The sequence below is a fragment of the Azolla caroliniana genome, unplaced genomic scaffold, assembly GCF_043228905.1.
Source record: "Azolla caroliniana isolate FFs.n. ecotype wild unplaced genomic scaffold, voAzoCaro1.0.p SCAF_7, whole genome shotgun sequence".
Lineage (NCBI taxonomy): Eukaryota > Viridiplantae > Streptophyta > Polypodiopsida > Salviniales > Salviniaceae > Azolla > Azolla caroliniana.
This window is the reverse complement of record NW_028230442.1, coordinates 2,780,992-2,794,942: the sequence shown is the minus strand read 5'-3', so window position 1 is coordinate 2,794,942 and position 13,951 is coordinate 2,780,992. Positions and strand designations below refer to the sequence as shown.

Below are 13,951 nucleotides of genomic sequence, written 5' to 3'. Positions count from 1 at the left end.
ATGCTCGGATCGGATCATGGTTCTGGTGAACACATGCTCGGATCGGATCATAGTTTTGGTGGACACATGCTCGGATCGGATCATAGTTCATGTGGACACAAGCTCGGATCGGATCATAGTTCCTGTGGACACATGTTCGGATCGGATCATAGTTCCGATGAACACGTGCCTGGATTGGATCATAGTTCCGATGAACACATGCTTGGATCAGATCATAATTAGTTCGAAGCTCTTAATCTCCTCTTCTTTCACCCCATGAATTAATGGATAGAGTATTCTTGTTGCTGCTCCATCAAATTGAAACCAAGACAGTTCGAAAGATTTTAACTGAATTTGTACTACAATTACCTGAGCTTCACAAGCCTTGCCGATCTGTCTTGCTCAGTTTCCGCTTACTGATTAATTTGCTCATTGTAATTGATCGGTCTCACTCGGATCCCTCATTACTGACCAGTCGCACTGATTACTTTAACGTGTTACTGTCCTGTTCATGGATTTATTGGTCTTTGTGATCAACCTTACTCTCACTGGTTGGTCAGAATCATTTTACTGTAATCCCGATTTGATCAGTCTTACTCATTTTGGTTTTACTGATCAGTCTTACTCATTTTGGTCTTACTGATCAGTCTTACTCTCACTGATCAGTCTTACTCATTTTCCCCTTAATGATCTGTCATACTCATACAACACGTTACTGATTAAAGAAATATACTTTCAGTTATCCAGGATTATGCGTGTATTGACCAGAAATCGTACCTTATATACATTGCACTCTCGAATTCGAAAACAAACATATCAGATTGGATGGAATTAAACGCACAAGTTTGTTGATTACGCTCCTAAATTAAACGAGGCGAGCATTCCGTCTTAATTGAGAGGATCGAACGAAGCTTAAGTTTGTTCGTTTTGTTAATTAGCAACTGAATATTCTGTCTTCATTGAGTGAATTAAAAAGCTCATTTTTCGCTTCTAATTGAAAGCATAGTATGTTAATTAATATATGAGCTTCCTCTTCTTCTTCTTTTCCTAAGTCAGACACCCAAAAATTACAAGAGAAAACCAGTATATTTTTCTTCTAGCAAAATGTTGTATATATTCGTTTCTTTCAATCGCTCTAGGATAAATCCTAAAAAATCACAGGAAACAATAAAACCGTACATAAAAATCAGTAAGAAAACAGAAGTTTTTCTTTCAAAAATTTATATAAGTGCATTGTTTTCAACCTCTCCAGAAGGAGAAAAGTTTAATGTCTCTGAGAAGAAGAAGAAGAAGAAGAAGAAGAAGCCATGTCCTTTTTTGGCCATCTAAATTCTGCTATGACAAATAGGTACACACAAGTCTGTGTTTTCATCAAAAACGATCAATTCAGAAAGTTTCAACTTCTTGAAGAAAAATAGTATCTACATAAATCTGTGTACTAAATCAGTACATAATTACAGATAAAATGTCCATCTCGGAAGAACGACAATTATGCTCATCACAGTGTAGAACCAGTCAGAAAAAGGGTTTATATTTATTTCAGCTCTAGTAAGAAATCCTAGCATTGTCAAGAAAGAGAGAAATCAGGAGAAAGAATATCCCCAAAGACAAAATCCTAATATATAAACACAGAAGAAAGTACGATTAAAGAGAACAAAACAGACGCCAGCAAGAGATCAGAACATTTTCTTCTTTCTTCTTCTACTTTGTAGAATTAGACTTCTTTCGTCATTTCCACAGGAAGTTACCTATTGCGAGATTACGTTTAGCAGAGAGAGAAGAATCAATAGGGAGGCCGTATTCTTGAAGAAGAAGATCGATCTTCCATTCAGGCATTGCTTCGTAATCATTCTTACTGTAGCGAGGATAATGCAGTGGCATCTGAAACACACAAATATTTGTTTTCGGTTTAGAATTTGAGTGATGATTTCTACCTAGCGTTGATGGATAGGGAAGAATCGATTGTTTCGTTTGCTTCTTCTGCTGTCCTCTCGGTAATCGAGGGGAAGATGATGCTTCCATTTGTTGTTCTAAATTCTGCAGAATGTAATGCTCAGAAGAGCGTTGCTTCTTCTTGTCTGAAAGAAGGAGCTGCTGAACAGACCGTTCAAGAGAAGACAGGCGTTGTAGAAGACGAGAAACATCAGGATTAGGGTTAGGATCAGAGATCGTGCTGGAGTGGTTAGAAATCGGGCTATTTTTAATAGGTACAGGGTGAAGATTAGATTTAATTTCATGATTAGTGTTCAGGTTATCAGAATTTGTGCGAGGCTGAGAGGTAACTTCATGACAAGGGTTAATGATATGGTGAGGATCGGAATTAGAGTTAGGATTATGAGAACTAATGATATTGAGGATGGAATCAGGGTTAGGGTTAGGGTTAGGGTCATTCGCAGGCTGCTGGATTGAGGGAAGAAGATGCAGGGGATGAGAAACGTCAGAATTAGGGTTAGGGTTAGGGTTAGGGTTAGGGTTTGCAGAAGGGTTGTCCATGGCCAATATGAAACGGAGGAGTGGGGAGCGAATCCTTGCCTTTCTCTGAATTGTTTAATTTATTTATATAGGCGCTATTTTCTTCTATTTTCCCATTATAATCTTTATTCTTTTTATTTTAGTTGTAGAAAAGGCGACGGTTTCACACTCGTCCGCCCCCCCATCCCTCAACAACCCACCAAATAACGCCTTTCTTTGTTTCTATTCTCTCTCTCTCTCTCTCTCTCGTTTTGTTCTCTCTAGCCCATGTACATATCTATGTCTGTATGTATCATGTGGGTATGTGTGTACATAAGTATGTATGTATGTATGTATGTATGTATGTATGCATCTATGTATAGCTATGTATGTATGTATGTATGTGTTAGGATTGTGACCGGCAACAACCAGTTTCTCGTATGTATATCCGGGTGTAACGAATCGAGTAAAGTAGTGCACAGACTGAAAACAGAAGACGAAAACCCAAAGAAACACAATTGTTTTAACATGGAAAACCCGAAAGGGAAAAACCACGTGGTGTCCACAAACTCCAAAACAGAATCACTATAGTTGGGAGGAGTACAACGAGAAGCTCAAAGGCAACAACCTTAAGCTCTCCTTCATCAGACAGACAACTGTAGAGTTACTCACCCACTAACTCTCACTCTCTCTCTTACACAGTTACAGAGGCAACAACCCAATGAGTAACTATACAAATGATTGTTCTATATCATAATGATTGCCCTAGGAGTATTTATACCAACACAACTTTCTGGGCTATTTACATATATAGCCCACAAGGGGCACATTAAGACTATTTACAAATATAGTCTCCCGAATCGGTTATAAATCGATTATTCGATTTTCGTCCTCGGCCGGATTTCCCATCAACTCCATCCAATTTGATTGTTGCTCTTCCCATCTGGAGGGACTTGTTCCCAACAGTATGGATGGATGGATGGAATCCATGTATGTATGTATGTATGTAATGGTTTGTTTTATTTATTTTCTTAACCTTTCAATCCTCCATTCAATTATTTGCTCCTCCAATCGGTGTTGACTTATTCTGTATTTTTGTGCCCCCCACATCATCTACCTATCTGATCCAGTCGATTCCCGCTTGCGTGTGTTTCTATTAATATTATTCGGGTTATATGTTTCACATTCCACTCTTTGTTCCCGTCTTCATTCTATCCTCCTCTAGACCTCTTTCTTGTCGGGTTTCTAGAATTGTTGTCCTCTTCTTCGACCACTTCACCTCGCACGAGTGATCCTAGAATATCAGAGTGTATGATATATACACATGTACACATCATGATCTCTTTGTTCTGAACATGCCCTTTGAGATCTTGGAATCTCCATCCCCACACTTAGAGCAATTCCAAAACTAGTGTACTACTAGTACTATTACTGAGTACAACAAATATAGTACACATAAGAATACATTGTCTTTTCTTAATCCTTCATTTTATGCATCATTTGTTCATTTTTTTGTTTGCCTCTTGGGTTTCAAGAACTATTGTCTTGTCAAGCAATTCTAGAACTATAATAGTTGCACGTATGATGTCATATCCTCTTCGATATTCCTTTCTCTTTTGTTCATACATTTTGAGAATAATTTGCCTAGTATTTTTTCAACACTTGCAACTGATTCCTAATGCATATGATCGTGCAATACAAGCATTAGTACATATCAGGATCACATCATGACTGAAAGAAGATATTACGTGCAAAACCACATTTTGTTACTTTAAAATATCGTAGAAGAGTCCCATGAGTTACTACTTGCAACTGCATGACAAGGTTGCCATGTTGAAGTTCTAAGTTGTATAAACATGATGTTGTAGGGGTACAACTTGTGCTTTACAACCTTGATGTTGTGGTTCATGCAATGAGCATAAGATTTAATGTTGCTTTAATTTCTTTCATTTTAAACCCTTCATAATTTCACAAGATTGTGCTACAAGAGTTTGCCATGTTCCAAATTTATTTCTAAACAAGATTGCTCTGCAACACCAACGTTGTCATATTTTGTAGAACATAAAAGAGCGAAAACTATAACATTGGCCCTCATAGGATAATGCTAGTAAAGTAAATATTAGTTCACGAACGGAACATATTCCCCTAAATCTGGGCCAATTTCATAGGTTTAGGGCTGAAGTGTGCATACATGAGAATGGAGGAAATTTGAGTATCATCATCAATGAATTTGCATAGCTATCCATAATTATCATGATGAGCAAGACAAAAGACTCAATATAAATATAGGCCAATATTTTCCATCCACTTGGCCATATAATTTATCGAGGACTATCAATAATGCATGCTCTTCTTGTCTCCTCCCATGTGGACAATCCAAATCAAGTAATATGACACTAATTTATCGATATGGAAATATAGAAGTAATTTGACCATTGAAAAGTGGGCCCATTATTATGGATATATGCAATGTTAAGGGATTTATCATCAATCAACCTTTTTAATTGCAAGCAGTAGTGCATTGTCTTATGAGAAATTGGTCTCAAGATATTGTTATTGCCTTTTCCTCTTCCTTGGAAATGTGTTTGTTTTTTATTCCATCTTTGATTTGGCCTACCTGGAGAATATCTTGAAAGCACCTCTTAACAAGAAAGTCAAAAGATATACATAAGCATAAGATAGTGTATAAAAGATACTCTTAACGGACGAAGTCGAATGCAATTACGGTAATGTTTAAAAGATACTCTTAACAGACAAATTTGAATATACTTTATCATTTGCATAGATGTGGAATCCTGGCATTTGGTTGAGTGTCATATACTCGTTAAGTTTAGCTTTTTAAAGAACAATTAAAATGCTAAGCAAGAGTGGCGATTGAAGAAATACAAAGAAAGACTAAATTTTCATGTACATGTTCTCTAGTTTATGAAACCTCTCTAAAGGTTTGAAAGTCTACATACACACATTTATATTCAGGATCAACTTTAACATATTTGATGCATACATCACACAAGTGTTTCATTTGGATGGATGACCACTTTCCTTATATTCATGAAGTTTAACTTACAGAATTTCAAACTTTATGTACAACCATGATTCTATGGCAACAAAGTCTTGCAAAATAGGTTTGATATCACTTACAAAATAGCTTCAATAACAACTTCACAACTTCATCATAACAAATGGCTTAATAAAACTCAGTACATTTCAGTTGAAGTTGTTCGTGATGTTATTTGGGATTGCTAAAGTCTTCATCACTTCAAATTGGGATTACATAAACGTGCTATGAATAAAAACTCTAGTTATAACTTATAATTTAGTTCAAGAACATGCTCACTAACATATCAATCCCTGGAAACTAACATTATGTAACTGTTGATACCTTTGCGTTGAGATCATGCATATTTTGACGTGGTGGAAACTAATAGCTTTCAAAACACTTAAATATGTTAACTTTAAATCATGAAAACCAACGGCCTTGGAAACTTGTAGTTATTTTAGTTCAAGATGACACAAACTAACGACTTCACAAATTCTTCATAATTCATATATTGCACCAGGGCTTTATGACATCGACATTGACGCATTAAATCATCCTCAATATAAATATACCACCATGGAATAAGTCATTCACATTATTGTAATATATCCACCGTCACACACAAGCGCACACACACACATTTATCAAGATGTATCCAATTATCTCAAATACATCGGAGCCATGGAAATTGGTTATCCATTACAATAACATATTTACTTTCCAACAAAAGTTGATATCTTGCAAGTGCCGATAATCACTCGCATTACTTCCAACTTGAGTCACTTTACTATAACGTGGAAAGTCATATACTTTTGTTGTTCCGTTAAGGTCAATTGCACCATAAGTTATACCAAGAAGGAGAACAATCGGAGACTAGAAATTGGTATATATGATTGTGTATCACAAATAACTAGAGGACCACATTCAACAACCTATTTGTTGCTATCTTTTATAGATTATTTGAAAGTTAAACCTTTTGTTGTTCAAACAATTTATCCTTGAGGTGTCCAAGAGAATTAAATGTATATCTCCTCGAGAAATCCAAGTATTCAATGAGAAAGGAACGTTATACTATCCAATTATATTATGGGTATTAACGATTATTTAGAACATTATATACATCAATTAGCATCAAAACCCATCATATAACCAAAACTTGTAGCTTACAAAGTGAAAGCTTTATTGATATCAAATGGACTCGATGCCGTCAACTGTGGTTCCTGTTGAAACCAAACAATAAATCATATTAGATTAAGATCGCCACATTCATATATTCTATTCTCATAAAGGGAACTCAATTGTATATTTGCATGTTCTAGGTCAATGATAAATAATGGAACCCTTTTTTTACATATTATTGTTGACACTAGGGACTGATTTGGATAAATGAACTATGAAATTAAGATTGTATTATTATGAAATATTTCAATTGGATATTCCTAGGTCCTAGGATCAGTTTACTTAAAGGGGTTAGCCTTACATAACCCATGTGAATTTAAGGCCAAAAACCTTTAAAAAGACACCAAAACATTATTGATTCGTAGGGATAATGATGACTCAGCTAGTTTTCTTGCCTAACCCCATACCTGAACTTTGTGTCCATATGTTCTTCCACCACTCAATAGCATCTGAACCAAAGTAGTGATCGAGCCTCCGCTGCCAGAGTTGCTACCAGCACTTTGAACATAGTATCGCATTGCTTGCAAAAGGTCTCTGTATGTTCTTGCTTGATTTCTTTCGATAGCTTGGATGAACGAAAAGGTCATTGCTCCAGTATAAGTGACTTGTGAGAGAGCCTGTCATTCTCAATGAAACAATATCTAATCATGTTACTATGGCTTCATACCACTAAATAAAAACACAAACCAAATTGACACCCCCAAAATACAGGGTTCTTGACTTGAATCAATAGATTGGCGATTATATACAATCCATTAAGTCCGATTCTTAAACTATACGCGTTGATCCTAACAATAAAAAGGAATAGATGAAATCTCCCCGACAGTAATTTACTTCACTCAAGTAAAGGTAAATTGGTGATTCACAACCTTGGTCCTATTACTAGTTGGCACAAGTGATGTGCAACAAAAGTAGATGACAACAAAAAAGTGTTAAAGCTTACACTAGTATCTGCAGATGTTTGATTATCATCACAACCACTAAAGCAAAATGCTTCTCCCCCACTAGTTCCTTTATATACACCATTCCTTGGGCGATGATCTTCCCACACATATTGCCCTTGGCTAGCAAAAAGAAAATTAGAAGAAAAAAGAGGAACATTAAGTTTGTGATTTGTAAAGAGTCTTGAGTTATTATCAGACACAAAGAACCTGAGGTGAAACATTACAATTTTATTGGACATGAAGAACCAGAGATGAAAACTTTACATTCAATTGTGCAGTTTCAAGTTTGATGATGGGTCCTTAAATTTGAATATTTCCGAAGAAAAGAGAAGAAGCAGAGGAGGATTAGTACCTCTGCCTAAGAAGGAAGGGTAGATCAAGTGCAGTTCCACTATGACATGAATCAACTATGGCATGAAGCCGCACACCAACTGGCAACGGCCTAACAATTGTCGCGTTGATATCATCGTCAACGATCATTCCTTGCATCTGAAAGTCCATGGGCAAAATCGTCTCATCAAGACCATCAACCTCACTACCATCTCTATTCCTGCGTTGTGATCCATGGCCAGAGTAATAGAAAACTAGAGAATCGCCAGGTTGACATCCCTGTATAAGCCATTGCAATGCCATCATGATATTTTGCTTCGTGGGAAGCTTGAATCTATCTCTCTCATCCTCTGGTTGTAAAAACAAAAACAAAAGTTAAAGATGGCCACAGCCATATTCTTAGCATCTTACTTATCATATGTGTTTTACTAGATCATTGGATCATTGTGATGAAAGTTCAGGGTGAAAGTTAATGATAGGAGAGCCAAATCCATGTTTACTATGCTATCCACTATGATCTCATGCTCCTATGATGCTTTTGTGGGAGGTTTAGATCTTTATCTATAATGCTCTCTCGACAAGCATACCCACGATATATCTGAGTAAACCCAAGCATATAGCCATCATGTAACCCCTAATCTTTTATTACAAATCGCTACAGAGTGATGGGTTAATGGAAGATGTATCAGAATGAATCCAAGCATGCAAACATAGGCATATGCTTAGGCGTGTCTAAGTAAATCATCCTAGCATATGTAACCAGGGCCACATGTTTCTTGTATCTCCAAATGGCAAAAACCTCTCTGTACCATATATGTTGAGCCCACTTCTATGGAGGGGATTTCACATCTATATTTCCGATTCTCTACAGAAATGGTGTCAGGTTTATACCTAAAAATTTTATGCTCTTCCCTGAATAGCCATGAATGCATCTGACAGAATCGAAGCACATAAGAAGGCGATGGAAGTGTTTCCTATGCATTAGCAAATTTAAACCTAAATGCACACTTACAGACATAACCATACAGAAACAACACAGAAATGCAACTGTGTACTCATCAGTACATAACGGCACACAACACATACACATATGTACATATACAGGTACACATGACTGGATACACATGCACAGAATTACATACAACACAAATACATGTACATGTACACAATTTACATACACATAACCATAATTACACATGTATATATGTATGTCAAAGGAACAGAAGATACCTGTGAGCATGCATATGGAGGATTCTGGGAAGCTAAACCTATTGATGAGGAGAAACTTGATACATTTTGCATCATTCAGAGTTCCTTTCAATTCGTAGCGAGAACCACGGTAAGCAATGCCACATACAACAGCCTTCTTGCGGCCAGGACTATATAAACTAGGGCTAGGGTTAGGGTTAGGGTTAGGGTTAGGGTTAGGGTTAGGGTTAGGGTTAGGGTTAGGGTTAGGGTTAGGGTTAGGTACTCGTGTAATTTTCTGACAAACTGCACATCGAATAGATTGAACTCCCACAGGCACAGAGAGCTGTGTTCTGCATCTAGAACAGGGGATTACGGTGTTCTGGTAATTAGGTGTGGGGTTAGTGTACGGATTAGGGTTAGGATTAACATAAGGATTAGGGCTAGGATTAACGTAAGGATTATTGCTAGGGTTAACGTAAGGATTAGGATAATGATTCATGTAAGGATTAGGGTAGGGATTGGAGGAATTGGGGTTGAAAGATTGGATCTTCGAGAGTAAGGACTGCATCAACGACATTTTCTTCTCCATAATCAAGATACGACCAAGCACAGATCGAATCGCCTGACAAGCGAAAAGAGGAATAGCAGCTCCCTCATCGAGATGGAGATTGGAATGGAGGGGCAAGGCCAAACAAGGAATCGTTTTTTTCTTTTTTTCCTGGCGGCTTCCTTCGGCGACAAATTATTCGGGCGATGGCTCTGTCTGTCTCAGACTACTCTGCAGATGGATTGATGGTGACAGGGGAATGTTTTTTTGTGGATATGGTGGGGCCCTCGGCCTCCACGTGGCGTGCCTTCAAAGCACACCTTAATGAATATGCTTGAATTTTGTGTGAAGAAATCGGCAAAAGACCTTTCGATACCAACACATACATATATCATCACGTGCACATCATGTCCGCGTGTCCAATGTCCGGTGTTCATGTCTAGTGTCTGGTGTTCAGTGTCCTGTGTCTGATGTCCTGATGTCTAGTGTCCTATGTTGTTCAGTGTCTTGTGTCTGGTGTCTGGTGTATGGTGTCACGTGTCTGATGTCCCAATGTCCTGATGGTGTCTGTGTCCGATGTCTGGTGTTTGGTGTTTGGTGTCTAGTGTTCAGTGTTCGGTGTTTGATGTCCCGTTGTTTGTGTATATGTTTGTGTCTGGTGTCCGTGTTCATGCAAACGCACCCCTAAACCTCAGGGGGGGTTGCTTGTCTACCATCGCCCCACTCCCGGTTGTAGTCAGTCCTTAGCAAGCACACAAATACATACGGACACACAATGTCCGTCCACACCTCCCCCACACGCGTGACGATATTCTATATGTATGATGCCCCCTTCCCATAAGTTCCCCATCATTGACCACCTCAATTCCTATCACTAAACGAGATGCTAGACATTACCTAGTGGCGGCGATGCCCTAGGCATGTTGCATTGTCACCTCTTGCCCGTCGCCTTCAGAGAACATCCACCCCATTCACCATGCACCATCTAATTCATGTCAAGAATAGATGCCACAATTCGATACAAACTAGACAAACTTATTCTTATATAGAAACATGTGTCCAAGCCCCAACATTCCCTAGGCACCAATACTTCAATTCCATCTCGATATGAAGTGGATATGTGATGCGTGTTCACCTGTTTGTTCTTACAATGAAGGGGCACATACTATGGATTGTGTTTTCTACCAGACTTTCCTTCCTAGAAACAATTTAGATTAGGTGCATGTCCCATCTCCATCGTCTACCACTCATAAAATATCATGTTCTTGTGAGAACTATATGTTTCCTACACACTACAAGCATGAAGAGCCTTGGGGATTATAAGAACCAAATATAAAAGCTTTGGTGATTCTATGCATCACACTTTTGAGCATCGAATGGTTCACGATTATGCATTCGAGGTAACACGTGGTTAGCATCATAAGCCAATGCAACATTGCTATAGTTTGTGATCATTGTAGAAATCTAATAATGTAAATTTTTCTCTCCGCCCATATGATTTCTCATGTTTCGAATATAAACCTTCAATGATATTATTTTTTTATGATTACACATCTTTCAACCTTACCATTTTATAACACTTTAATGCATCACATTGTCTATGCACCACCCAAACTGTGTAGGGACCAATGAGCACATTTGAAGTTGACAATATATTCAAGTTGATGAAAATTCCATTTATTCATTGTTATGGTAGATTATTGTTACATAGTATGTGCAACCATATCGATCACATTATGAGAATCTTCCAAATAAACAATAGCAAATGACGTGGTATTAGGACCAAACCATTTTCAGCTTATAATAAGGAATGAACCTTTCATTCTTGACATTATACAACCAATTTAAGTGTTTATAATGCTTTCACGTCTTTGTTGTCTCAATGCCTCTCCTTTTCTTGTAGTCATCCGAGCATTGAGTGTTGCTTGCTTCCTAGTTAGCTACGAAATGTCATTTCAAGTGAATATGTTGCATCAAGTGACTAATTGAATGAGGATATGATTGTTTGGTTTGTTGGTTGGCCTATGGATGTATAGATGATATTGTCATTGGTCCATGCAACTATGACGTAGTTGATGATCAATACACGAGAGACTAAGATATTACGAGTAAGCACAATGTAAACCACATGAAATTTGTAAAGAGACTTTAGAGCTCCTCGCAAATGATTCTTTAGAGCCTACCTTATAATATTAAATGTATGAATCTCAAATGTATAAATGTAAACTAATAAATCTTGCACTTTGCAGTGTAAGGTGTGGTCCAAGTCGTGGGAAAGGGAGATGATTGTTTTTGTTATCTTAGCATGCACGTTGAGAATCTCTTCTTAAATAATGACTTTACAACTTTGAAATTTCACATAGTTACAAATAGTGAAAACCTTAGGATTGCACCATGAAATGCAATGTCAATCGTTATGCATTTTTTCATCTCTCATTTGATATCATTGACGTAACCCACTTTTGAATATTTCCAAAAACTATCCTTTCAACTTTCATTGTCTAAGACTTTTATGCAATGTTAGTTGTTTTTGTGTAATTGTAATTATGTATTGACCAAGAACCTATTTCCAAGCCATCGGAAAATTGTAAAGCATCATTATTATACTCATTGTTGATTTGGTAGATTATATGGGTTACCTCAAGGGCAAAGCTATAGTTTTCATTATTCATATGATGATGTGTCAAATTCCAATGTTGGAAATAATTTTCCATGTGAACTCATACTAGAATTGTGAAGGAAAATCATATTGAAATGCAACATGAAACTCAGTAACGAAGGAAGAAATTCCATAACATCACCATTCCTATGCTTTTCTTAAATCATAAAAGTTCGATAACATAAAGTTATTGAATTGACCAGTTTAAACTTTGAAACGATCCTTTCCACTTCAAGACAACCTAACCATAGTGAATTTGAAATCCCCTATTTTGTTTGATTAGCTAGACGAATTCGAACCATGCCCTTCTTAATTAATATTGAATGTGTTGTCCTTGGTAACTTTTGCAAGGGGGGTTGATCTACTTTGAGGTCTTTACTCGGGGTATGATCAACCACAAGTGCTTGTGGAGGGTAGACACATTATGACAATGTGAACCTTGATCGATCCAGTGTACTGTGTGAGTGTGTACTCAACCACAAGGTGACACTAAGTTCGTAGCCCACGTGGTGAATGCAATGACCCTACTAGAGAAAAGCGATACACTACTAATAATATAATTGTCAAATCCAAGTTTTAAGCTAGCCAATTTATGGTCTCATAATACCCATCACCTTATATGTTGTTGTTGTTATGTAACCAAAATTTGCCTTTTGTACATGTTGAGAATCAAGCTCAACTTGGTCTAGTGTGTGAACTCACCTTGAGAGTGAATAGACACTCCAACGGTCAAGAGACACCATTAAGTCACCACTTTGTATTCTAACATTTAGTATGAGTCATAGAATCATATTCTATAACACATAACTTATGAGCTTTCACATTCCCCATGCTCCATGAGTCTTGTAGTTAATGAAGAGAGAGGGTGACTATATAAAGCACCCACCTCCCACCTTGTATAGTGTTGTGTCTTTCTCCTTTGTTAATACACTTCACCTTGCGTATTCCCCATGCTCCATGAGTCTTGTAGTTAATGAAGAGAGATGGTGACTATATAAAGCACCCACCTCCCACCTTGTATAGTGTTGTGTCTTTCTCCTTTGTTAATACACTTTACCTTGCGTATTCTTTGTCTTTGTCTCTCTCTCATACACAAACACACAGTTCATATCTATTCCACTACACAGAATCCATCTCTTGATTCTTTACATGGTATCAGAGCGATTTGGTAGCTCGATCTAGCCCATTTGCCTCATCGTGATCATGTGTTGTGCTCCACGCCGACGACCAAGAACCGACCCATCGTTATCATAGTTTCGCTACATAGCTTGCATTCGAAGAGAGAAGAAGAAGAAGAAGAATCGACATAATGAATAATCAAATAGGGAGCGCTCTCCCTACCAAGAAGTTGGATCGAAACAACTTCGCATCTTGGGAGTACAAGATGCACCAATACCTTGTCGGACAAGGCTATTGGAGCTACATCAAAGGAGCGCATGAAGACCGACCCGACGAAGCGGCTCCCGGATACGCGACATGGGAGCAAGCCGCAAACCGCGTGATGTATTGCTTGGCGACATGTGTTGACGATCACATGCTCGGCTACATTCGCGAAGCCAAGACGCCGAAGGAGGCATGGGAAAATCTACGAAAGATTTTCGCGGCGAACACAACCGCAAGAAGGCTTCAAC

The 13,951-nt window shown here is 37.8% G+C and overlaps 2 protein-coding genes across 3 annotated transcripts; both read right to left on the bottom strand.

The window, feature by feature from the left end:
* Positions 1-1,496: 1,496 nt before the first annotated feature.
* LOC147861535 (uncharacterized) lies at positions 1,497-2,501 on the bottom strand. The gene has a single exon (XM_087321987.1). The coding sequence runs from the start codon at positions 2,470-2,472 to the stop codon at positions 1,708-1,710; it is 765 nt and encodes a 254-aa protein (XP_087178113.1). The 5' UTR covers positions 2,473-2,501; the 3' UTR covers positions 1,497-1,707.
* Positions 2,502-6,377: 3,876 nt separating this feature from the next.
* On the bottom strand, positions 6,378-9,787 carry LOC147861534 (metacaspase-1-like). Of its 2 annotated transcripts, XM_087322757.1 has the most exons (6): positions 9,395-9,787; positions 9,154-9,352; positions 7,946-8,273; positions 7,593-7,713; positions 7,057-7,266; positions 6,378-6,690 (listed from the first exon to the last, which is right to left on the bottom strand). In XM_087322757.1, the coding sequence occupies exons 1-6, from the start codon at positions 9,701-9,703 to the stop codon at positions 6,634-6,636; spliced, it is 1,224 nt and encodes a 407-aa protein (XP_087178883.1). In that variant the 5' UTR covers positions 9,704-9,787; the 3' UTR covers positions 6,378-6,633. The 2 variants fall into 2 exon arrangements, with proteins under 2 accessions (XP_087178883.1, XP_087178882.1); XM_087322756.1 differs by having other exon boundaries at positions 9,154-9,787.
* Between the last annotated feature and the right edge of the window lie 4,164 nt (positions 9,788-13,951).

Excerpts from the sequence above, each read along its gene's own strand:
- LOC147861535 (XM_087321987.1), bottom strand. The coding sequence starts at position 2,472 with ATGGACAACCCTTCTGCAAACCCTAACCCTAACCCTAACCCTAACCCT.
- LOC147861534 (XM_087322756.1), bottom strand. The coding sequence starts at position 9,703 with ATGGAGAAGAAAATGTCGTTGATGCAGTCCTTACTCTCGAAGATCCAA. Across the intron at positions 7,714-7,945 it reads CCCTTCCTTCTTAGGCAGAG|CCAAGGGCAATATGTGTGGG; the intron begins GTACTAATCCTC and ends TCTTTTTGCTAG. Across the intron at positions 6,691-7,056 it reads CATATGGACACAAAGTTCAG|GAACCACAGTTGACGGCATC; the intron begins GTATGGGGTTAG and ends TGGTTTCAACAG.